The sequence below is a fragment of the Squalius cephalus genome (assembly GCF_949319135.1).
Source record: "Squalius cephalus genome assembly, chromosome: 5".
Lineage (NCBI taxonomy): Eukaryota > Metazoa > Chordata > Actinopteri > Cypriniformes > Leuciscidae > Squalius > Squalius cephalus.
Genome location: NC_137126.1, coordinates 31,844,623 through 31,872,017, shown reverse-complemented (window position 1 = coordinate 31,872,017; position 27,395 = coordinate 31,844,623). Strand labels below are relative to the sequence as shown.

At 36.0% G+C, this 27,395-nt stretch overlaps 2 protein-coding genes across 2 annotated transcripts; both read left to right on the top strand.

Moving 5' to 3' along the window:
• The first annotated feature begins 111 nt into the window (after positions 1–111).
• On the top strand, positions 112–4,502 carry ungb (uracil DNA glycosylase b). Its single transcript, XM_079872881.1, has 7 exons — positions 112–220; positions 327–508; positions 599–694; positions 789–886; positions 1,304–1,392; positions 3,251–3,429; positions 3,685–4,502. The coding sequence occupies exons 1-7, from the start codon at positions 211–213 to the stop codon at positions 3,823–3,825; spliced, it is 795 nt and encodes a 264-aa protein (XP_079729007.1). The 5' UTR covers positions 112–210; the 3' UTR covers positions 3,826–4,502.
• Positions 4,503–4,732: 230 nt separating this feature from the next.
• Positions 4,733–27,050, top strand: myo1hb (myosin IHb). Its single transcript, XM_079872302.1, has 32 exons — positions 4,733–4,802; positions 12,692–12,853; positions 13,339–13,454; positions 14,044–14,242; positions 14,353–14,433; positions 14,511–14,690; positions 14,790–14,888; positions 15,022–15,135; positions 15,278–15,349; positions 15,779–15,898; positions 15,988–16,055; positions 16,344–16,449; positions 16,609–16,689; positions 18,080–18,171; positions 18,934–19,028; positions 19,126–19,172; positions 19,276–19,356; positions 19,624–19,729; positions 19,827–19,944; positions 20,050–20,163; positions 20,276–20,352; positions 20,472–20,540; positions 20,665–20,749; positions 21,249–21,411; positions 21,525–21,608; positions 21,705–21,798; positions 21,907–21,962; positions 22,115–22,250; positions 24,733–24,803; positions 24,953–25,050; positions 25,492–25,591; positions 25,792–27,050. The coding sequence occupies exons 1-32, from the start codon at positions 4,782–4,784 to the stop codon at positions 25,816–25,818; spliced, it is 3,132 nt and encodes a 1,043-aa protein (XP_079728428.1). The 5' UTR covers positions 4,733–4,781; the 3' UTR covers positions 25,819–27,050.
• The last annotated feature ends 345 nt before the right edge of the window (positions 27,051–27,395 follow it).

Below are 27,395 nucleotides of genomic sequence, written 5' to 3'. Positions count from 1 at the left end.
TGACCTGTCATGTCTATGTTCAGCTAACAGTTACAGTCATGGTTTAGGAAACACGGTTTAGGTTTGAAGTTTCGCTTTCAGTTTTGCAAATGGTAGAGCGAACCTGAATTTGCATGACATGGCAGCATAACAGTGATGCAGCAGTATTTGAAAAGGGGTCTCTGAAAAAAAACCCCCGCCAACAGTGCATACACTTATCTTACTTTGGGCATGTCAAAAGGTAGGCTAAGTTTCTGAGAAAGTCCAACAAGCTCTGTATTTAAATGACTGTTTCAGGTAATTAGTGAAAAAATAATGTATTCAACTTTTATGCATTTCCTATACAGCATCCTGCAGAGAGCAAGTTAGTGGTGAGAACATGCAGCTGAGTGAGGAGCAGCTGCATCAGATAGAGCAGAACAGACGCGCCGCACTGGAACGACTGGCCAGCCGAAATGTACCTGGACCTGTTGGTGAAAGCTGGCGAAGACAAATTGGGACTGAATTTACAAAACCTTATTTTACAAAAGTAAGTGATACGCAGTGTGAGACATTATCAAAATAACAGTAAGAAGAGAAAGTAAAAAAGACTTGTTCCTGTTTTGGTTATTTTTTCCAGCTAATGTCTTTTGTTACAATGGAGAGGAAATGCTTTACTGTCTATCCCAGCCCTGAGCAGGTGTTTTATTGCACAACTTTGTGCGCAATTGAAGATGTAAGTTCCTTAATATATGAAAAGGAAGAGGTATAAAAGATAAGTGCTTTATAGTGAAATTTCAATATACTACAGGTTGTGTTTGTGTTGACAGGTAAAAGTGGTCATTCTTGGGCAAGACCCCTATCACCATCCAGGTCAAGCCCATGGTTTGGGCTTCAGTGTGCTGAGGCCTAAACCTCCTCCTCCTAGGTACAGCATTGTACTTAACTGTGAACTGTTAACTGTAAAAATACCTATTTTTCAATCATCTCACCAAAATTAGTAAATTACATCTTAGGCAATTCATACAGAGCGTGTTTTTGTGGTTAAAAGTGCAGGACGCACAAAACAGTGCAACTTAAAAAAAAGAGCAAGGTCTAGAGACGCATTTTTAAAGAGATTTTCTGTTAACTTGAGCCCCGCATTTTTAGAATGGTGTGTCATGAGTGAGACGCTGCAAAAGAGGCAAGACACGAGCGCAAATATCAAACACATCACATAAAAAAAACAATTGAAAAGTAGCACAGTGGAATGGAAAAACGTGTTCTGCGTGTACAGCTTCTTACTGTAAATCTCTAATGAGAATTCTGTAATTACATATTTGTTGACTTGCTTCACTTATTGCAGTTTGGAAAACATATTTAAGGAGCTGACAGAAGATATTGTTGGTTTCCAGCACCCAGGTCATGGAGACCTCACAGAATGGGCTAAACAGGGTAGGTGATCAACATACACTACCGTTCAAAAGTTTGAGGTCAGGAAGATTTAAAAAAAAAAGTCTTAATACTTTTATTCAGCAGAGATGCATTAAAGCTCCAATATGTAGGAATTTTGTAATAAAATTTCCAAAAATAACTTGCAGAGTGTGATATATTTCCTCCAGTTGTGTAGCCTACTTACAATATTTCAAAAGTCTCCAAAGATTTTTTATTTCAGAGAAATTCCTATTTTAAATAACTGTCCGTCCCGGAAAAGAAATGTTGCCTCTCAGTGACGCAATGTCTGCACTATCCTTTTTTTCCGGTGTGGACCATGTGATAGGCTATTCCACCACACCGGAATATCACATGGTCAAATGCGGAAGTGGTGGTTATAGCGTTATCCATAGACTGTATGGTTATTGCTGTTATGGATCACGATTACTCTTTGGCGAGTATTGAAGTGCCAACAAAACGAAATCGTCCATATTCGGATACACGCAGACTGTGTGACAAACGGAGGAATAAAACCCGGTCCCGGATAAATATCGGCAGGCGTTTTCGAGATGGAGAGAGCTGCGCGACAATCTTGGACTTGACAGAGACTCTGCTCTCGCGAGTGTACTGATAGACAGGTAAGACATGCAACTGTCAATAATAGCACTTATAAACAAAGTTATATTGCTCTTTGTACTTCGGTAAGGCTTTTTATCACGTGTGGTGACCGAGATTATATCAGTACAATTAAATACAATCGGATATGTGTTGTTAAAAAATATATTTAGTCATTACTTGCAAATGTTCGTTCAAATTTACTTTTAGAAATTGGTTTGAACACGTTAAACAACACGGCATTAACCATAAAAACGTAAAACTGCACAACATTAACCCAACACAGCATTTGACAAATAGCTGTAAGTTGTAACGGGATAATATAGCATAACATTTCACGTTCCTTGCAGTTCATTAATTATGATGACATAAAATAATACGATCAGACATACAGGTAATACAAAAACGAATAAATTACCTCATCCGTGATCATGATTTATTAATTCCATTTAGATACATCGCTAGATGGTGAAAACGCATTAAAAACGACATCTCCCATCGTCACCTCCTTCATAGCGTCATCAAGCTTCGCCTTTGTTATTGTTGGAAACTGCGCCCTCTTGTGGTCAAAAAATCACATACTGGAGCTTTAAAGCTGCAGTCCATACCTTTTGGTGTTCTAGTGGTTAATAAACAGAACTGCATGTGTCTTGCGGAATAACATTGTAGCCGGAGCTACTTCTATCTGTTTATGTCTATGACGAGTCACACAAGCACTACTTCGCAGTGGTACGACCCGTACTAGTCTAAAATAGTCAGAATAAACACTTATTATAGGTGTATCGTAGTGATTTTGGATAAGACAAAAACACGGTTTGAAAATGGAAAAGTTATGGACTGCAGCTTTAAATTTATCAAAAATGACAGTAATGACATTTAGAATGTTACAAAATGTTACAACTGTTTTTAACATCAATAATAAGAAGAAATATTTCTTGAGCACCAAATCAGCATATTAGAATAAATTCTGAAGCATCACATGACACTGAAGACTGGAGTAATGGCTTCTTAAAAAGTAAGTTTTGCCATTACATTTTAAAATATATTATTTTATTTTTTATTGTATTTTTGATTTTATAAATGCAGCCTGTGTGAGCATAACAGCCTTCTTTCAACAACATTAAAAATCTTACTGACCTCAAACTTCTGAACACTTGTGAATGAGCCTGTTACAAGTTATAGCATAATTTGTAAAAAAAAAAAAAAAAAAAGCTAGGCCTAACTGATTTATTAAGTTGAATGTAAATGTTCTTTCCATTGTCAGGTGTTCTGCTGCTTAATTCTGTGTTGACAGTGAGGGCTCAACAACCCACCTCTCATGAGGGTCAAGGCTGGGAGCGCTTCACAGATGCTGTGGTCCTGTGGCTCAGCAGGAACCTCAATGGCCTGGTCTTTCTGCTTTGGGGCTCGTATGCTCAGAGGAAAGGCAGAGTGATTGACAGAGTAAGTTCATGGAGACACAATTATGAAATGTAAATATATTTATCAGGAATAAAAGTTTTTTTATTATTAAAGACGTTGAATGCTTACTGTTATACCTGTCACTGTGCACTTGTGGTATGAATAATCACAGTTGACTGACTGTAAATACTGCAGCTATACAGTGGCACTTGTGGCTAAAAACTGGACCTTTACTTTAAAAATCATTACGAGGCAGTAGTTTAAAGGAATATCTGACTGGCTGTTTTTCCCCCCCAGAAACGTCATCATGTCCTTGAGACTTCACATCCATCACCATACTCTGCACATTTAGGCTTCTTTGGATGTAGGCACTTTTCTAAAACTAACATGCTACTTAAAGCAACAGGAAAGAATCCGATTGATTGGACAGCTCTCTGAAATAATATTGCGCTATTTATTCTTTAAAAACTTTTTTTTTTTTGTATAACAGAGGGGCTATGGACATTATTCTACATCACAGTTAAATGTGTTGCATTGTATGCTGCATTTATGTTGCAAATGGGTCACAACTCCCTGTAGTGAGGTTGACCTTGTAATCATCATGCCAGTTGTTATAATGCAAATAATTACATTATTTGGACAATAAATGGATACAGTTAATGAATGTAGTCATTCATTAGTAATATTAGACAAAAAGAGTGTTATTTTATGGACTGACCACAAATTTCAGCTTCAAATTAAAAAGTAAAAACAAAAACCTGTTATGTAGCCTATATATAGATAGATAGATAGATAGATAGATAGATAGATAGATAGATAGATAGATATTTAAACTAATATATGCAAGATATTAAATCAAAATGTTTAGGATGAAAATTCGAAAGGGATTTTAAGATATATCATTTTGGACAGAGAGAAACATGTAATAGCATTAAACACAATCCTCAAGTATTGGCCAAAAAGTTAGTCATTTTTAGACAACGCAATGCTGATTTCAATAGCTTCTTTTGAATTGTAAAAAAAAAAAAAAAAAAAAAAAATCACAATGTATTGTATATTTAGATCACACCATGTAGTCTGCCTTGAGCATTTGGGAATGAGGCCAGTCACAAACTAAAAAAAAGAAAAGAAAAGAAAAATAGGACACTACGACAGCCCATGTAGAGCATGTTTCATAGTGGGATGTCCATAAATTCAGGTGATGCAACCAGAATAAGCAGTGTCCCACTTCAACTCTTATTGGATCTTGTCTTTTTTTTTTTTTACTCTGGATACCAACACATAGCCTATACAGTACGGTACACCTCTCTGCACCGCTGGCACTGTCCCATTCTCTCCCGGGACTCTCAATTGAAACAAACCAAGCAGGACGTGAATTTTGTCTTCCTTAAAACATGTACTGCCTGAACTCTAAGGTAAGATCTACTAACTGCTCGTAGTGATGCTTATGCTCAAGCTTATTTCTTGATACTGGAATACTGAGTGTATCCTATGTGTGTGTGTGTGTGTGTGTGTGTGTGTGTGTGTGTATATATATATATATATATATATATATATATATATATATACATATACATATATATGTATATGTATATATGTATATGTATACATATATATATATATATATATTAATTTCCTCCAGTGTTTACATTATAAACCTTATAACACCATGTAATGTTTGAGAATCTACTATCACGGTCAGTTTAGTTCCTATTTATCTGAAGTGTGTTGTGTTTACAAGAGGTCATATGTTTTACCATTGTATCAGCTTGCACCACTAACGTATAAAATAGGTCAAAGGTGTAGTCGGGGACACTAATTAGGACTAAGAACATTAACATGGCCACTTTGTGTGGAATATCCGATCTTTAGGGCTATGCTGTGATTCCACGATTCCATCATTTTACACAATGATGTATTGACTTGCTAATTGACGTTCACTGCATTTACTTAAAAAAAAAAAAAAATGTATTCTTTTATTAATTTAAAAATGAAATGTTTTGAAGCCACGTGTTATCAAAAGGTAAATGATTAGTAATAAGATGTTGTGGAAACTTAGTTTACCTTTGGAATCTTGTCTGCAGCGAAGTAATTTGAGAAGGCTTCTGAAAAAAATCCGATCAGAATTAAGAATTTGAAATTGCAAACACTGTGTGTGATATTCAGCACCATTAGCCCAGCCAAAGGCATTAGTTCGGGGGCGGTCCTATCTGTTGGCCTGACCAATTAGATGACCAGGAAACATGTTTGGAAACAGGCAGGCAGGGACTTTGCAGTTGCGTTTGGCGGTAAACAAATTTTAGGTTTTATTTTTGTTTTATCATTATTATTTTTTTGTAGGAGTAGGAGATAATGATGTGGGCGGAGGAGATAAATGTCAAACTGATAAAAGCAGAGTCGGGCTTCAGGAATAGGCTATAGGCTACTTCACTGGAAATCCTGTTGGTTGTGAATTTGGATGACATATGGCGCTTCGTAAGTAAATATGATTTAGCCTAACTCAAGTTTGGTACACATCATACATGGATGGAAAGATAAAAAGGATAAAAAACGGTTCATCTTTTACTCCATCACTAGTTCACCATGTAATTATGACAACCGTGTAACTTTACACGTTTAATTTCACACATTTAACCACAAAAGTCATACATTAGGTAGCCTACTTTTTTCTATTATGATAATAAAGGTGTTTATTGTCATTAGTGTTAGACTTAATGCAGGTTGAATGACTGATTGATTAGGTCTAATATTCACTATACAGTTTTGCACCTATAGCACCCAATAGACAGTGGTGTGTACATCATCTGATAATAGAACAAACAACTATGGCAGACATAAACAAGCTCATAAAAACTTAAAGTCATAACCTAAGTATTTGTTAACATTTTTGCTATTAAATAAACTTTGAGTTCACTGCATCATTCAAAATTATTGGTACACTCATTCTCTCATATCAGTGCACTTGGTTCATCATGTCCCAACTGGAAAAGTCTTAAGGAAAAGCTTAAACTGGTAGCTGGTCCAATCTAGTAGCTTGGTCAGGTCACCACCAGCTTGACCAGGTGCCAGCAAGCTTTGGCAGATCTTGCAGACCAATTTTACAAGCTAAGGATTGAATCTCACTGTATTATGGCTACACGTCATGGGGTAACACATTTGCATAATGTTCACCTATGTTCTACATTGTCGGCTGGCGAACAACTTGACCCGCCCTCAAACACTGTAGCTTTGTCATATGATTAACATGTCGAGAAGACGCTGTGTCCTATGCAGTGAAAGTAAATTTGTTTTATTTTCACTTCCGAATGATGAGGCCGCAAAGAATCAGTGGTTAAAATTCATTTTTTTTAATGATACCACAGCAGTACAACTACAATCCCAATATTTTGTTGTGTTCCATCATTGTGTCCATTAATGCAGATTGTATGTTCTTACTACTTTGAGTATTGATAAAGGATGGAGCAAGATTTGTTTTACAAACTTTAATGGTACATCAGTCATCAACGTTAGTGCTCGCTGCTCGGCTAACGTATTTGCTGTTATTGATACAGTTCCCACATGCACTGCAATAAATTAGAAATATACACATCGGTTTGTTGATGGACATACACTTGTTAATGCTGATGGTGAGTAATTACAGTTGCAACATCTCATAATGTACGTCAAACTGAGTAGCGTATCACTTGGAAACATCCAAGTCGCTCTTGCGATGGAGGTTCGGGTTAATCATCGGACTCGTGCTCGGATTGATATGGTAAAATCAATGCAATCGTTATTGTCTTTACAGTGTGCACGATCGCTGAGGACTGAGGAAGCCTCCGGAGCTAAAGTAACCGCATGTAACCGCGCGGTAAGCGGAAGGTCAATCATAACAAACTGGGCCGTCTGGCCAATCAGAGCAGAGCAGGCTCTCGGAAAGGAGGGATTTAGAGAGACTAAATCCTCAGATGAGTTGTTTGAGAGTTATTGAGTTATGTGGTGATGTGCAGTGTATATTATGAGAAAATGAAAGCGTTTTTTGACCTTTGATGCATGTAAACCTGTTGTAGGAGACCTCCAAAACAAAATTAGGAACCTTTAAAGTGAGTGGTTCATTGGTGCAAAGAAAAAGCAGACATGATGACTAGGTTTTAGACAATATTACTGCCTTTTGAGTTGGACACATTTGAGGACACATACTGTTTTAAATCCATTCCAGTCTTATTTGGTGCACTTGTTCAACCGTTTCACTGAAAAGAATTGGTTCAAAAGCAGGGCAGTGCATAGACATTTTTAGGGGCAGTGGCCCTGTCTAAAAAATGTATATCTCAAGACATGAAACTAAAAATACATCAAGTAAGTAGGGCAACTGAACCATACATTACCTGAGGAAGTCTAGTAATTACATTCTTTTACAGTAATGAGGTAAACATCCGCTGACTCAGGTTCCATCAGAACCTCAAATGACTGTCCCAGCAGTCTGAGTAATTACACATCTATCAGTTTGTAAAAAATAAAACAGAGACAATTTTACACCAAATGGGCTATGAGCCACGGGCCACGTGTTGGTGAGTGGGTAGTAATTAGCAGAAAACGGATCCACCTAATCAAAGATCAGTAACTAGACTCCAACAATGTAATTTTGTGCAGAAGAAGACAGGTAGGAGGGGAGGGAGGAGGGTGTTAGCTCAGGTTTCCACAGCCTTGTGTTACACATGGTGGGGCAGCGGCCGCTAAGGAGAGGTGCTGAATGAGATCTTCTCTTGCTGCCCCTCCATGAATCATTCAGCATCTTGGAGCAGACCAAGAGCTGAGTTTAGTAGTGGTGCTTAAAGTGAAATAATGTCACGAGAGCTCTTCACCATGGATAGAAACGTGAGATAGAGAAAGAGAAGAACGGTTAGAAAGAAAAAGCAAGCAGAATTGATCAGGACTGAATGTGAAGTGGATCACTCTAGATGTGTCTTCTTCTGGTCTGAGTTTCCATCATGCCAGGGCAAACTGGACACTGAAAGCCCTTTATTCTACTGAACACTGGACTAATACCAGGAGAATAAAGATTCATCTATTCTGGAAAAAGCAATGGATACTGAGGTAATTCAGGAATATTTCAGATGCTTATAGCTGACTGTGCCCTTTTTTTAATTTGGCCTAAGATTAATTAGTATTGTGTCTATTTAGAGTATAAATGTTTGTCTCAAGATTGTGACAGAAAATTAGATCATATTACGAGCATATTGACAAAAAGTGCACAAACTGACAAAAAGTACAAAATAATTTTTGTTCTATAAGTTCCTCTTGGTATTTCTTTTTTTACATTTTATACTTGTTTTAATATTTAATACAAATGTGACAGCAAACGACTGTGAGAATGTTATTATTTGAGGGTAAAATTGAGTTCTCCCTCATACTTAATATATGTATGTATATATATATATATATATATATATATATATAAACAGAGAAATCCGTGTAAATAGGTTCAAAAAGGTAAATCAGACTTTTAGCTGTAAATATTTGTCAAGACTTTGTTTAGTGACTTTTACAGAAGAATGTGGGTCAGTGACCAACGGTCAGCTCTAGCTTTTTCCGAAGTCTCAAGCCATATTGTGAGCTGAGCACTGGGATCCTGTGACATACTAAAGTTTTGGGACAATAGCGTGGCCTCTCAGATGATGGTCATTTAGCCAGATAGACTTTCCTTCTCCCTCAAAATCAGCTTTAATGTCTCAATGACTCACTCGGAAATACAACAAGATGTATCTAATAACATTGACACCAAAGTGGAAATCTAAGTCCTCACGGAAATTAAACTGTGGTTTTTTCAATTAAAGTCCCCTTGTAGTCAATAATTTTATCCCTTAAAATTCACCTTTGATCACCAAAATTACATATTTAAATGTTTTTTCCATAGAAAAAAAAAATCTTCATGCCTTAAAATAGCTTGAATGTAACTCTACACCCTTTCCTCATTTAGTATACATGGTTCTATGAATATGATAATTAACCCCGCCTTCACTCACTCACACAAGCTCAGAGATCCACTTGTTGACGTGATTGGTTACAATGTAGTTTGTGACGTCAGAAACAAGCGCTTTCAAACCACGTTTTTGAGAATATCTTTGGTTCACTACAGTTTTAAGACGAAAAGGCACAGCAATGGTGTTGACTTATGAATTTGCACATGGTTTGTCTTAAAGCATATTAAAACACCACATTGACATATAAAACAACATTAGAAACTTGATTTTCACCACAGAGGGACTTTAAGACCTAATTAGTTGTGTAATTACAGGAGGAAAATATCAGCAAGCTCAAACTTCCCAATGGTAATAAAAAAAAGTGTATATTATTATAATACATCATTATGATATATATAATATTGTATCATTTATATGCATAACTAAATATTCATGTTGCAACCTAATAATTTTAAGTCTTTCAGTTGGTTATTGGTACCAAGAAATAAAAGTTTAAAACACTGAGTTTAAAGCTAAGATGATGATTGTCTTTTAAACAGATGCAATACATAACATTCTGTGTGTAATGAGAGAGGAACACTGACAGACTGCCAGAATCTTGGCATCCCCTCTTGGCTCTAGTTTGAGTGCTCTTTGCCAGCTTATAGACAGGACTCAAATGTGATGCCAGCTTTATCTTTCAGAACATTTCCTAGTCTCTGTCTGCACTTTTGCGGTACAATAGACTGACAGCTTACTTAGCTATATTTTTTTGATAACACTTTTTTTCAGTAGTCCACTACAGACATTTTACTATCTATAAGTAATTTTGCAACGATGTCAACTTCCAGTCATTACAGTATTAGACTGTCTGCTTAATATCTGCTAACATTTGATTTTGATGCTCCTCCAACATTCTACTGACTATAAGAAACTTTGCAAGTATATGTCAACTTATTCTATTAACACTAACCCCAACCTAACAGTCTACTAACACTCTGAGTTAGTTGACATGTAGTTGCAAAGTAACTTATAGTTAGTAGAATGTCTAAGTGGACTATCGAAATAAAGTGTAACCTTTTATTTTACTAATGTTATCAAAAACTGTTTTAAATATTACCTGGACATGCAGTTTAGAAAATTAAACGTGTAACTTATTGTGCACATCTTGTGGTTTCAACTGGACTTCTTCAAATATTATATTATTGAGAGAGAGAGAGAGAGAGAGAGAGAGAGATTAATCTGTCTGTTCTTAGAGGTAAATCAAGCATCAGTATAGCACCAGACAGGAATGGTTCATTTATTTTTTGTATGCCTGTGACCTTGGCCCAAATTCCATCCCATGACAGGAATGGAGAGGAACCGTGTAATCTCTGATAGAAATAGATTTGCTCTCGGGTTTAAAGGAACCAAGATAGGACAAACCTATGCCGAGCAGAGCTTTTCAGGATGCAAGACAATAAATCCATAACGATTTCTGTTTTAGACAGATGTTTCTTGACACACACATACACGCAGACCCCCGTTTCCTTAGCAAACTTTTTATTAATGACTTCCCATGGTGGAAGTGGTGAGTGCGATATGACATTGTTTCCTGTTGTACTTGAAATAATCACAGATGCTCTTTACAAAACTGGATAAAATCACACAGTTCCCAAATCATTACACAGAGAAACAATCACTGCACTGAAGGTAAGGACTCCCACTTTTACTTTTAACTATTTTTTAAATGTGCATTCTCTAAATACATTTTCAAAATATTGTTCGAGGTCTAAGATAGGCCTGTAATATGAGAAAATTATTTATGCAAATTATTACGCAAATTGTAGATTTTAATTTATTCCTGAAGTGAATCCTGAGCAGAGCATGCAGTGCAGCTGGACTAAAATACAGCTGACTGTGATATGTCTCTGAAAATAAACTATGTAAATTCACTCAGTTATTTTAATTTTTTTTTTTATATAACAGTTTAGGAGTAGTAGCCTATGACTCAGGAATAGTATGTCATGTCAAGAATCACACTGTTGCAACAAATAAAATTTAGTATCAGCTATAGTGTTTTTCTTTAACAAAATATAAATTATTTAGCCTTTGAATATATAGTTAATATTTGCAATATTTGTACCCTGTAAAAATGTGTACACATTTAGGCATGCATATGATCAAGGTGATCTGTTGAAGTTCAATTTGAGCATCAGAATGGGGAAGAAAGGAGATTTAAGTGACTTTGAAGTTCGAATGTGGCATTATTGTTGCTGCCAAACGGGCTGGTCTGAGTATTTTCCCGGGACAGTTTGGGCCCCTTAGTACCAATTTAGCATTGTTTTTGTCCATGTCCATCCCTGACCACAGTGTACCCATCTTCTGCGGCTACTTTCAGCAGGATAACACGCCATGACAAAGCTCAAATCATCTCAAAAACTATTTTCTTGAACATGACAATGAGTTCACTACACTCAAATGGCCTCCACAGTCATCAGATCTCAATAGAGCACTTTTGGGATGTGGTGGAATGGGAAATTTGCATCATGGATGTGTAGCTGACAAATTTGCCAATATGTAATATGTCAGTATGGACCAACATTTTTACCAGCACCTTGTCAAATCTATGCCACGAACAATTAAGGCAGTGCTGAAGTTTCTTTATTCATTTATTTTTAAGATTTCTTTTTTAAATAACTTTTTTTAGAGGACATAGGACTTCAACACACAAAAATATATCCTTCCTGTTTGTCATAGACCAAGGCAGACCCTGCCGTTATCAGTGTTGATTGATGAATGTTCCTTTTGATGGACTGTGCAGAAAAAAACATTTTAGATTAGATAAGTAAGGCAGGGCTCAGACGGTTCATGGCATTTTGTTGACAGGATTTGTTCAAGGCCACATCCAAAATGATATATTAGCCTACTGGATGTAGAGTGATAAAGTGATAAATAATAAAGTCAGAGTGAAGGAAAGTCAGTGATGTTGGTCATGTGTGTACATCAGTGAGAGAGTATTGTTAAATAATCACCATTAAGATATTTTTTTAATATAAATAGTCAATTAAATAAATAAGTGTTTTAAAGATAAGTTTTAAAGTACAAAGCACTTGTTTCAAGCAACTTCTACTACTGTTGCTGCACAAACTTATAGCCTGAAAACAAGGTGAAAACATTTAAGTTCATAATGGTAATTCATTCCTTAATGTCAAACAGGAAAAATCATGAATATTTGTGACGTATAAAAATTAAAAATCGGTTTATTATTGTGCAGTTTAATCTTCTCCTTGAAATAAGAACACATCTGTAAAAACACATCTACCTTTTTATTGGAATCGCTGATCGACACCTGTTCCTTTATTTTTCTTGTCTGTGATTAACAGAGTTTAGAGGAGCGCTGCCAGCGGATCCTACAGGAGATGGAGGGGTGTTTGACGGCTCGGGACCGGGTGGGCATTCAGGACTTTGTTCTCCTGGACGCCTACACCAGTGAGACCGCATTTATGGACAACCTTAGAAAACGGTTCAACGAGAACCTTATATATGTGAGTCCTGCACCCAGTCATGTGACTTCTGAGAATAGACTGGGATAAAGGCCGGCAATGCAATATCCAGTATCACTGTTACTTTCATTATTGAGATGGGGTAGAGAATAATGTGGACTCTCATGCTGAACACAGGTCACTGCACACAGCAGGTATCCTACTAAGTGAAAATGTTCTCTATACATCTCATTTGCCTTGTCGCAAGAACTGGAAACTCACTTGGCTGATGATTCAGCATGGAGAAGGTTATCAAGGGCACCTTACAAAGATAAACCTCCTATACGAAAATGCTGAGACAGTTATATTTCATTATGATCCTTCTTTAACCTGTGAGTTTATATTTTTTTGGCAGATTGTTCCAGGACAAACTTTTTAAAAGTTGACAACATATTTTTAAAATGTTTTATTGTACTCGGATCATAACTCAATACTCTTTTGAGGCAAAGGCAATTTTTTTCTTAAATGTCTTTGTTTTTCTTACTTAGACCTACATCGGGACCCTCCTAGTGTCAGTAAATCCATATAAGGACTTGGGTATCTATACCAAGAAACAAATGGACATTTATATGGGAGTCAACTTTTTTGAGCTGCCTCCTCATATGTAAGTTTGCATATATACACAGGAAAAATGCATTATATACAATATATACAAATTATACTTTTATTCCTCAGGGAAACATTAAATAGATCAAAAGTGACAGTAAATACTTTTACATTTTCACAAAAAAAATATTCGAAATATTTATCATTTAAAATTATTATTAATTATTTTAAAATCATTTTTCAAATAAATATTCATCAAAGAATCCTGAAAAAAAAATTGATAATAAGAAATGTTTCTTGAGCAGAAAATCAACATATTAGAATGATATCTGTAGGATCATGTGACACTGAAGTAACGACTACTGAAAATTCAGCTTTGCCATCACAGGAATAAAATGCATTTTAAAATGTATTAAAACAGTTGTTTCAAACTTTAATAATATATCACAATATTACAGTTTTTACTGTATTTTTTGATCAAATAAATGCAGCCTTGATGATAATAAGAGACCTTTTTTTAGAAACATTTAAAAATATTACCGACCCCAAACTTTTGAATGGCAATGTATATATACACATTTACCGTTTTTAACTTATATTCTTCTTTGAAGATCATTGTTTTAAATGTAGTTTTTCTGACCGCTCAGATTTGCACTTGCTGATAACGTGTACCGGACAATGGTTAGTGAAACCAACAACCACTTCATCCTCATCTCTGGTGAGAGTGGTTCTGGTAAGACAGAGGCCTCCAAGAAAGTCCTGCAGTTCTATGCAGTAAGCTGTCCTAGCACTAGACTCCTGGACAACGTGAGAGATCGGCTCCTTCTTTCAAATCCGGTGCTTGAGGTCAGAATTTTTCTAAATTTATCAGTTGAAAACGTTGAAAAATTCTCAGTGTACATGCTCAAAGTGTTGCACAATGTGAAGTATTAATGCTGAGGGATTTATCTCTACAGGCTTTTGGAAACGCCAAAACCCTGAAAAATGACAACTCGAGTCGATTTGGAAAGTATATGGACATACAGTTTGACCATCGGGTAAAGTTCGATTCGGACAGAAGCAGAATAGCAGAAAAGCATTCCTTACAAATGTAAATACTTGCTTATTCTTTTAGGGAGCAGCTGTCGGTGGCCACATCTTAAGCTACTTACTGGAAAAGTCAAGGGTGGTCCACCAGAATCATGGAGAGAGGAACTTCCACATCTTCTATCAGTTAGTTGAGGGAGGGGAGGATGAGCTTCTTCGCTGGCTTGGTTTGGAGCGAAACTGTCAGAACTACCGCTATCTTATTCAGGTTAGAAACATATTGATGCCTTTTAATTGATGCATAGACTTATCAGAGTCATAAACAAAGTATATTTATTTTATTGTTCAAAATCTATTTTCTGGACAGGGAGAATGTGCCAAAGTGAGCTCCATTAATGACAAGAGTGACTGGAAAACCGTTCAGAAGGCTCTTACTATCGTTAAGTTTAGTGAAAAAGATATAGAGGTAAGATGCTCTCAGAGTGATTGGAGTTCGAGCATGTTAATTTGAGTTTTTGTCCGGTGGGTCACTGGGTCAGTGTAGAAGGCTGATTTTTAGAAAGAGAGGTCATTGTTTAATACCTTTGGTCTTCTTTTAGCATCTGTTTGCGATCATTGCCAGTGTCCTTCATCTCGGGAATGTTCACTTTGAGGCCAGTGCTCTGGGTTATGCCACATTAAACAGCAGTGCAGAAGTGCACTGGCTGTCAAAGGTATGTTCATCTGTCACTTATGTCAAGTTTTAGAATATTTATGCATTCAAAATGGGATAGTTTATACTGTAATGCCAATATTGACCTTTGACTTTTGTTTCTTTGTTGCAACCCATTTCTTCTTTATTCACGTTCTTCTCAGTTATTGGGCATCCCCTCAAACATGTTACAGGAGGGTTTAACTCACAGGAAGATTGAAGCCAAAGCAGAAGAGGTGATGAAAGAAGGATTCTGAACTTTGGCTTATTAGTATTGTCTATGTTCTAGTACTCATCCACTTTAGATCGTTTTCTTATGCCAAGTAAATACAACATTTAATGTGACCCAAGTACTAGTATGTTTACATAAGCATACTTACTGAAATATTGCTTGTACTTGTTAAAATTATTAATTGCAACATACTGTAGGTAGCCTATATGCAATTTTTAAATATATATTGTATGACACATTAACTGTTGCATAAAAAATGTTTTACATTCATATTCCCATATGAAGTTGTTTTGGACAATTAGTTTTAAATGGTAAATACATTTATTTTTAAATAATATTAAAATCATTTTGAAAAGTGATTTAAGAGATGGAATAGTATGATATGTTTCTGTACTTTGGAAATGCATAATTATGTAATATTTATCATTTTCAGGTTCTAAGTCCTTTCACCGCTGAACATGCAAAGTATGCCAGGGATGCACTAGCCAAAGCCATCTATGGCCGCACATTCTCGTGGCTCGTTAATAAGATTAATGAATCTTTGGCAAATAAGGTATGCATGGTTTACAAATTCTGCTTTTAATAGTGGTATATAATATATTCTATATATATATATTCAATATAGTTATTCTATCAATGCAGGATTCAACCAGAAAGACGGTGATTGGACTGCTTGACATCTATGGATTTGAAGTGTTTGATGTGAACAGGTGACACTGAAGCATTGCAATCATACACATTACACATTTCCTTCAAGAAAACTCTTAAAATGGGTTAATTAGTTCAAACCAATTAGTAACCTTCTTATCAATATAGTTTCAGAACAAGCCCTCTAGACACATCTAGACACAAATAAATGTGCCATTACTGTAAAGTAGAAACACGCTGCACTGATGAGATTATTGCTATTGCATGTAAATTGTCTTTTATTTGTTAAGTACATATTTTGATGGATTGATGTTTACCATGTATATAATTACTGGTGATTTGCTCCTCAGTTTTGAACAGTTCTGTATAAACTTCTGCAATGAAAAGCTTCAGCAGCTTTTCATCCAGCTCACCCTCAAATCAGAGCAGGAGGAGTACGAGATGGAGGGAATCGAGGTGAAGTACAAATAACATTAGTTTAAAATCAACAAGGCCTTTTCAGATATCTACAGATAGTAATGTTATCTAAATGCTTTGTTACACAGATCTGCCTCACTTTCTGTGCTTTGCCATATTTTCATTGATAAACTCTTTTACCCCATGTTGACATTTTAGTGGGAGCCAGTGCCATTCTTCAACAACAAGATCATCTGTGACCTGGTGGAGGAGAAACATAGAGGCATCATATCAATACTGGTACGTAGAATGGATTCAAGCTGACGTACATGACATGATTAAGGGTGCTTTCACTCTTGGTTCAATTGTCTGGTGTGACTGAAGGCAGGAAAATGCATAGCGTTGCTCACCTAACTTTTATATTTTGGTTTTTAAACCTTTGGTTTTGTTTTCAAAGCGTCAGCACATACCGGCACTTGCGTCTATCTGCCGTACTGCAAATGTTCTAAAGAACGCGGGAGTCCATTTCTGCTGAAGGCAAGCAGAAATGAGATAATTCTCTCTGCTTGCAGTGCTTCAGTCACGCTTGTCAGGAAAGTGAGGGAGAACACACACAAACACACAGGCTGCATCCGAAATCGCATTCCTCCCTAGGTGAAAAACAGTATGTGACAAAAGAAGTATGTCCGATTTCACAGTACACATAAAAGAGTAGGCAAAAAGTACCGGGATGACCTACTACTTCTGCCGAGATTCTGAAGTGTGCAAACGATGGACACTTTACTTTCCCATGAGGCCACGGGAGAGGATTTGTGAATGGCAGTAAAGCGACGTAACTGATGCTGATATTACACACACTTGCATACTATACACACAACATGGTGCGCATTATTGAATCATATGTCCAAGTTTTAATGTCACGAGGCAATGATTTTTATCAGGACAAACTTTGAAGGTCTTGATGGACCCAGAAAAAAAAATAAAAAATTTTTTTTATCACAAGTACATTTAAAAAGTCGTTTATAGAGAAAATGTTTATCTTTTTTCGAAGTTGAATTTTAGCAAATGTTTGTATTTATTGTATCGTTTGTTGGTTGGTTGATTTCGCACAAAGTTTTTCCCATGAGGCCATGGGAGAGGATTTGTGAATGCCAGTGAAGCGACTTAACTGATGCTGATCGGTCACATGATAATGACAGCATGGCGAATGTCGTATGTCCGGACATTCATACTACACACACCTTCATACCATACACAATGAAAACTTATTTATTTATTGAAAATAAGTACCTACTCAAGAGAGTATGCAATTTCGAACGCAGCCACAGCTTTATCGAATCATATAGATTGCGTTCATAATGAGCAATGAACCGTACCGGAGTTCACATGAACCATACCCTAGGCCTAGACCACCATACCCAACCAAAACTCTGACGTCAATAGAACCCGGGTGCACACCAAAAGTGCTGGTATGAAAGCACCCTTAGCTGCGTTCATATTTCTGTCGAACTGCACTAGAGTTCATTTGGACCTTTTTTCAGGGGTCTTGGTCAGCTTGTTTGGTGCGCACCAGGGTTTGGATGGCAGCGTTCACACTTACACACACTTAGTTTATTTTAACTGAATCAAACCTGCCAAGTGTGAACACACCCTAAGTCACAGTCTTTATGTCTTGTATCCCACATTAAAGGATGAAGAATGTCTGCGTCCTGGAGAAGCCACAGATTTTACATTCCTGGAGAAGCTAGAGGAGAAGATGTGCGGTCACCCTCATTTTGTCACGTGGGTAAACATTTTAAATTCTTTTTAAACGGACATAACACCAGTATTTAAATGCTGTCATAGTACTTCTGTAGGCATTAAAACAGGGATGTCCAATCCTGTTCCTGGAGGGCCACCTTTCAGAGTTTAGCTCTAGTCCTAATAAAACACAACTGAAGCAGCTAATCAAGGTCTTCGGGATCACTAGAAACTTCCAAGCAGGTGTTGGAGCCAAACTCTGTAGGAAGGCAATCTTCCAGCTGTAGGATTAGACACCCTTGTATTAAATTAAGTCCTTAAAAAATAATAATAGCTAATTTTGTAGATCCTGAATATAGATCGCTTGCTTTTATATAGATATTACAGTCAATGGCCTTAGCTAAATCCATCTCCCGTGGTGGGAAAATATGCATCTAACCTTTTAATATAGACATGACCAAGTTGTGTATACAAGGTGTTCTCTAGGCCATACTAGACTGACTCATGGGCATTTATTGAAGGGTGAAGGACTCCTAAAATGCAAATATTGTAGCATTAACTTCTCTAAAATATGTTTTCTGTATAAAGGTCTGTATAAAGGTGACTTGAATTGTTGAATTTTGTATATGTGTCTGCCATGTAATTTAACTTGTAAAGCTGATATGAACAACTAAAACCTTTTCACATGCAAAGTAGAATTGAAGTGCCATGGTACAGTAGTTTTTGTATGGCTGCAAAGGTATTGTATTTATTGTAAGGTACTGTATTCATTTATTAATCCAATTCAATGTCTCTAAATATCAGGCACAAATTGGCTGACCAGAAAACCCGCAAGACCTTGGAACGAGGGGATTTTCGACTCCTACACTATGCTGGAGAAGTTACTTACTCAGTTGTTGGTAAGATACTCAGTGCAAACTGTTTTAAGACTAAAAAGTAAAACAAAAAAACAAACAAAAAAAACATTTATTTATCTTGATCTTTTTGTTTTGTCAGGATTTCTTGACAAAAATAATGATCTTCTGTACAGGAACATTAAAGAGGTAAGAGGTTTCCCCACAGCATGTATTCTCTATTGGTCATCTTTAAAAAAAATAATGACTATGAAATAGTCATAAAGATAAACTTTATGTGTTATTGTTTAAGGTCATGCGACAGTCTAAGAACAGTATTATCCAGCATTGCTTCCATGCTATTGAACCTGACGGCAAGAAAAGACCTGAGACGGTACAGTGAAAGATGTTTTAATAGCTAACTAAAACACAAATAATTATAACAGCCTATATATTTAAAATGTTTTTCTTGTGTTCATTTTCTGGCAATAAGAAACAAATATGCAGATTGTTTGACTACAATTTTAGTATAATTAACACAGCAGATTGAAAACCTGAGAGCCACTCATGATATTATTTCCAACTTAACCTTTATTTAAGCAGTGGCAGCACTTTAATTTACAGGAATCAAAAATACATTGTTGACTGTTTTTGTGAACAGGTAGCCACCCAGTTTAAGAGCAGCCTTGCAGGCCTCACTGAAATCCTCATGACCAAAGAACCATGGTATGTGCGGTGCCTGAAACCCAACCACTGCAAGCAGCCAGGTGAGCCTTTCACTTCACACCTCTTGTTAGTGGTTTTGTCTGCTGAATGTTTTACCAGACGGTGCCAGTGACCTCTCTCTCACTCGCCTAACCTCAGATCACTTTGATGATGTCATGGTGAGACATCAAGTCAAGTACCTGGGGTTAATGGAGCACCTGAGAGTCAGGCGTGCTGGGTTTGCTTATAGGAGAAGATACGAAGTCTTCCTAAAAAGGTGCATTTGCGTTGTGTGTTTGTTTCCAACAATGCAACTTGCACACATCTTTTGTATCAGGTGCTTGTTCTCACTTTTTCTCACCTGCAAACATGATCATTGCAGATATAAGGCTCTATGTCCTGACACATGGCCACACTGGAATGGGACACCAGCAGAGGGAGTGCAGCAGCTCATCAAACACCTTGGCTACAAACCAAACGAGTACAAGATGGGAAAGTAAAAACTGGCTACTGCAATGATACTGTGTTGTTCTTCTAGGACCAGGAAATATCCACTACCTATAAAATGTTTATAAAACAAAAATATTTTTTCCCTCTAATTTCTCAAGGACAAAAATCTTTATTCGCCATCCCAGGACTCTTTTTGCCACTGAAGATGCATTTGAGGTCTGCAAGCATGAACTGGGTAAGGCACCAGTAACATCTGACAAAAGAAGGCTGGGATCCCCTGAAGGTCTAGTTATGATTCTTGATGATGCCAGCTTTGACCTGACTGGTTGGTATCTCAAATCTCTTTTGTTACAGCCACAAGGATCCAGGCCAAATACAAAGGCTATAGGGTGAAAGAAGACTACCAAAGGCAGAGAGAAGCAGGTATTGAACATTTCTTGTTTAAAACACTAGTTATTAAGAAAACCATCGGTTGAAATCACAGGAACCTTTCTCCCCTCTAGTGACGGCCCTGTACATAACATTACTTTTAATTCTTTTTTAACAGCTACCAAGATTGAAACATGTTGGAGGGGCCTTCAGGCCAGAAAAGAGAGGGAAAGAAGAGCCTGGGCTGTCAAAGTCATCAAGAAGTGAGACAATCATGTCAGATCCTTCCTGTCAGTTACTTCTGCTTTTACGTGACCAAGTATATATGATTTTATGTAAATGCACATGTCATGTTTGGGATCAGTAGGATTTATTTTTGAATAAAATGTTGAAATACTTTTATTCAGCAAGGATGCATCAATTTGATCAAAAGACACAGTATAGACATTTAAAATGTTACAAAAGATTTCTATTTCAAATAAATGCTGTTCTTTTGAACTTATATTTATGTGGAAATGTATCACTATTTTCAAATGTTTCACCCACCCCCCCAAAAAAAAAAATTCAGCTTTGCCATCACATGAATAAATCACATTTTAAAATTTAGTGAAATGGGTACATTTTGTAAATGTGCAAATTATTTGTAACCATAATATTTCAAAATTTCAAAATTATTTGACTATTTTGATCAAATGAATGCACATTAAACAATCAAATTTTATGATGTTTGAGCTGTAAGATATTTTTCCCCCAATCCTGCAGGTTTATCAAGGGCTTCATGAACCGGAATCAGCCTGTAAGCATGGACAACTCTGAATATCTGGCCTTTGTCAGACAGAGCTACCTCACTCGACTCAAAGAGCATCTGCCAAAATCAGTAATAGACAAAACTACCTGGCTGACTCCTCCACCAATAATGCAAGAGGTAGTCCATATATTTTTGGACCCGTTATCATTGAAACACTGCAAAGTTATTGTTATAGCTGAGGTTCTTGATTTCACTAATGAAACTTGACATTTTTATAAATTAATCTATAGGCCTCAGTGCTCTTACGTAAGTTGCACACACGTCTCCTCGTACGGAAGTATGTTCGAGGGATCAGTGCACAGCGGAAAGTGCAGGTAAAATTGTCATTTTCACCTCTCATTTATCTGAACATTTATTTTCATATTTTATTCTCTGGCTGGAATACTTTTACAGTTCCATTTCATTTTCAGCTGCAAATCAAAGCACTGACCAGTGACATATTCAAAGACAGAAAAGAGAACTACCCTCAGAGCATCTGCCAACCCTTTTCTGACACTAGGATAAGTAAGAGTTTATGATTTGTTTTATATACTTCTGCTGCTGTAATTGTAAATGCAAAGATCAAGAGTAAACATTACAAAACTTTGCTCTCTCTATGTTTATTGTCTTCAGGTGAACAGGACATGAACGTCAAAGTCTTGCAGCTGATTTGTCCTGAGGGCATTGAGGTATGTAAAACTTTACATACACATGTATGTACACATTTCCGAGCTTGTTTGACTATGAGTACAGTAGATGTATATTTATTTAGTTTTCAGTCAGACATTTGTTTATATCATGGGCAGGGGAAACAGATTGTAAACTCTCTCTCTCTATACAGTACAGTGTTCCAGTGATTAAGTATGACAGGAATGGCTTTCGGCCACGTTTCAGACAGCTGATCTTCACCCAAGCTGCTGCGTATCTGGTGGAGGAGGCCAAAATTAAACAGAGGGTGAATTACAGCTCGCTTAAAGGTAAATCTCAATGTCCAACAGTACTGGATAGATTACTTTAAAATTACAAATTTTACAAATAAGATTACAAATTGTAGTCCATTACTGAATACAAATTACATGATAAAAATTGTAATTAGTAATGTAATCTATTACATTACACGCTTTTTTTTTAGATTACTTTTAGATTACTTTTGATCTAACTTATTTATAACATTAAAAAGCTAAAATTTAAATCGAGTTAAATTAGAAGAAATTAATAATTTGAAAGTTAAAAAAAATCCAAATAAAACTATCTAATAAAAAGATTAAATATTTAATTTGTTTATGCTGTGCAGCCTCTCAATTTTGCATGTAATTTGTCACGTCTGTTTTTTGTTTAATTTCATGTTCTTGTTTTCATGTCTTTTATTTAAACAAAACATGAAAAAATACAAAATATTGGTTAGATTTGACTTGACAACCTAAACTTGACCGTGAACATGAAACGCAAAACTCTCTGTTATAAGGAACAAAGCTAGACAGGGAACAATGGAAACATGAGGGCTATATATGCACACATAAACTAATGACTAACAAGGAACACCTGTGTATAATCAAACAATGAACCAGTGAGAAAACAGAACAGAGAAACACATGACCTGAAGCAACCAATCAGAACAGGACACATAAGACTAGAGGTGTGTTCGACATTGGCTGCGGCTGGATGTAACCGATTGGCAAGAGTTGCTGTGTGCGTGCGTGTGGGTGGGATAGGAGCTGAAAACGTAGACGTGAAGTCGGACACTTTCTGCTTCTCGATGTGACGCTTGTCCTGTGCCTGTGTTTGCATACTTTACCACAGCTAAAGTGAAATAAACGCAATTTTTGTCAAATACACATACTTTTCAGAGACATTTTCATTCAATACTTAATGTACTGCTAAATACAGCGTCTGTTTGTACAAGAATAAAGTTAAACATAAGCCTATACTATCAATGAAGTGGGGTCTACGTTTTTTATACGTTTTATTTTGATAAACATGACACGATATAACATTGCGACTACATGAAAAGAGATTTTACAGTTATAAAAAAACAGATTTGTGAGCATTTGTGGAAGGTGTGAGAATAACGAGATTGTTGTCTTGCGGTGAATCCGGCCAATCGTGAAACAGCTGTGTCAACAGTCTTCCATCTACTCTCGAATCGCTCTCGCGGTACTTTGATGGCATACGTCACAGTTACATTGCGTCGGCGCTGTCTCGAGTCGGACAAAATTTCTATCTGGTATGCACTGCTTCAAGTCAGCCACCGATCGGTCTGCGCAGCGCTGCATGAAGTCAAACAAGCCTTAGGGAAACAAAAGACGTCCTGCGTCCCAATTCGCCTACTTATACTACGCCCTAAAAGTATGTACTCTTTTTGTGAAGAAAAAGTACATACTTTTAAGTGTGTAGCAAAAGAGGAGACAAACTTTGAGACATATCACTTCATACAAGTGCGTCTTTAATGGTTGCTCTCTGTCGCATCCTGTCACAGTAAACTGGGCTGTCAGTCATCTTGTCACAGTTAAAATCCTCCACATTTCATTCCATTTCCTACTGTATCGGAAACAAATGTAGTAGCACATTGATCTGCAGTCGCTGGTCTTTCATGCGGAGACTCTCCTCTTATTAATGCATAATGATGATGCATTTAAAAGTTAATGGCCAAACGGATCGACCACATTGTTATTGCAGATGAAATATAATGGATGACATTAAATAAACATTTTTGATCAGGTTAAACTTTGATTATTAGTCACTCAAACCTTTATCTAAACCTCTTACCTTTGGTCACGCACATCCTCCATGTTTTACCGCCACTTTTTACTTGTGTTTGTAGTTCTGAACCGAATCCTCCTCCAAAGCGCAATGGGTTGTGGGCAATATTAGCCTTTAGAGTGTGCACGGATCCACACTTCAAAATCTACCGGAAATAGTAGATCATCCGGGGACTATTGACATACTTTTTCCAATATACTATGCTTTGGGACACACTTATTCTAATCTCACATACTATTTAGGATGTATAGTATGGACACTGGGATGCAGGGATGATCAAATGAGGGCAAGGAGTATTTTAAAATGTAATATAATCTAATTACAAGTACTTAATTTTTGTAATCGGATTATGTAATCCAGATTACATATAATCAACACTACTCGGCACAGATTCCCAATAATTAAGTATGATTGTGTGAAATTTGCCATCAATTCAGATTTCAGAGGCATTTATTTAAATATATATATTTGAATATAGTCTATGCATTATAATATAAATATATAACTACTAGAAATTATCAAATTTCATTAAAAGGTCATTTTAAATGAATAGTTTTGATTTTAATAGGTTATTTTTCAGTCTTATTTTTATATTTGAACTTTTTTTTTTACTCTTGTAACACCATTACTAAATAGTAAAGTTCCATATTATACCATACAATAACTTTGTTTACATACGATATATTTGCATATTTACAGGGGTGTCTGTCAGCAATTTAAGTGACAACTTTCTGATTCTCCATGTCACATGTGATGACACAAAGCAAAAAGTAGGTGAACAAATACCTTTGTGAGGGAGTAATTGCTTTAAATGACTGTCATGTGGTAAATTGAAACAAAAACAAACATTTTGTTTACACACATGTATAGTAATAGAAATTGAATACAATAACCTGTCATTGAAATATTCTATTTTTAGGGGGACCTGGTCTTGCAGTGCAGCCATCTATTCGAGGCATTGACAAAAATCTGTGTAGTGACAAAAAACCGAAGCCTTATCAAAGTTGTACAAGGAAGGTGAGATACTTTTACCTGAATTGCCTTTGAGTACTCGGTCCTGCTTTCAGAGATAAATTGTTTGTTGTATTGGTAACACTTTACAATAAGGTTTAATTTGTTTTTTTATTAGTTAATGCATTAACTAAAATGAACAACTATGAGCAATACATTGGTTTTGTTACAGTATTTATTAATCGTTGTTAATGTTAGTTAAAAAAAAGACAGCTGTTCATTGTTTGTTCAGGTTAGTTCACAGTGCATTAACTAATGTTAACAATAACAACTTTTGATTTTAATAATGTATTAGTAAATGTTGAAATTAACATTTAAAAAAGATAAAATGCTGTAGAAGTGCTGTTCATTATTAGTTCAAGTTAACCAATGTTAACAAATGAAACCTTATTGTAAAGTGTTAGCAGTGCATGCGTTATACATATACTGAACCATTGTCATTTGTAGTGTGAGGTTTGACATCCAGCCTGGCAAAGAGGGCTTTGTGGATTTTAAGAGCAGCAGTGAATGCATGGTCTACAGAGCCAAGAATGGACACTTGATGGTGGTGGGTTCACATAATGCAGTGCATACAACATAATGAATACATTAGAAACATAAAAAATATTTAAAGTGTAATCTTTATATCTTTGTAATCAGGAGTCATTATATACCACTATAATGTGTAATATTATTAAAAATGATGTTGAAATTAGTTACATCTATTTATGTGATCATTTTGAAGGCATTTACATTTTTCTTTTGCAGGAATCTGCACGGACAAAATCTCGGTGACACGTTTCTCCTCTCAAAACGTATCTTCAATGGCCCAATTAATGCATTTCAGTCAAGTTTAAACACTACAATTTGCCCTAAAAGAACCTACACTCTAACAGGTTCCCTAATCAAGCACACCTGACTCAACTTATCAGTTCATTAGTATAAACTCCAATACCTGAAATGAGTTTATCAGATAATGGAGAGGAACTATGGACTTATGGGGCTATTCCTTGGGTAACCCTAAAATATTAATTTATTTTTCAAGGGACAAATCCTGAAATATCATTGTAATTTATTCACCAAATAAGAGGAAAGGGAAACAAGTCAGACTGGTGTAATGGGTAATTGGATTTTAATTTTTTATTTGTTTTATTTTAATAATATCAGGTTAAATTCTGTATTTTAGTTGTATATTTGACATTGTCTTTGTGTATTTATAAGCCCATGTTTTGTTATAACCGTCCAGGAGTTAATGAAAATTGCTACGTTTTTTTATCACATGAATTGAGTTTGTCTTGGTTTTTGCTAATTGTGGATCTTTCTGGTGGACAGAATATAGAAAAATAGTTGCTTCAAAGCACAAACCTTTTTTCCTCAAATTATGTAAATGTGTTAATTTTGTTAAATCATAAAAGTTAACTGTTCAGTAAAAAAACCCAAATATGTACATTAGTTACTCTGCCCAAGAATCTTTTTAAAACTGTGTCAATTGTGTTCGTTTATTTTGTTCTTTATCCCATACTGCCAACACCTGACTACATAGGGCATGCCATCTTCTGCTTTGCACTGACAAACATAACAAATATCTAACAAATAGCTGAAACTGGCTTCATATACCCAGAACACCAGAGCAAAACAATGCATGCATGTAGGCATACACAACATTTGTATAGATTCAAATATAAAAATGCCACTTGTTGAGAGACACAGAACACACATGTAATATCTGCATAGAGATCTGATAATCAATTCCACAACAAGCAGTTGTTGTCCTATATATAATACTTTATCAAGCCTAGCGCATTCAGATTTCTGTAGCAGTAGCGGTGTTAAAGTACAGAAAATATTAGCATTTATATAATTTCATATAATCAAGATGTTCAACTAATTTAATGATTATGTAGTGTGTTGTTTTTTGTTGTTTTTTTTTAATAAAAATTGTGTTTTTTCTCCTGCAAATTCAGTTTAGCCATGTATAAACTGTATTATGACTGCAGTGGTAATAAAGTGGTTAATTATTGAGTTGTACTTTGTGGACATTCAACATGAGACCCTGATGTTTCCTATATATGCATAAAAAATAGAAAAAACTAATGTATGATGATTCATAAATCATATTGAGAATTTTTTAAGTAGGCTTATATGAGATGATGGCCTAATATGAAACCGTTTGTTGCCACCTCGTGGTGAATGAATGGAGAATGTTTTGATCAAGGGACCTAGATATCGATGCCTCAAACTATTAAATCATTTTTTAAAAAAAAAGTTTGAACCTTTTGACAAACATCAGCCTCTGTCTATTGCTCAATATGTTTTCCCAACTCTATTACGAGAAACGTGACAACCACCGAAACGAATGCGTGCAAGTGGCG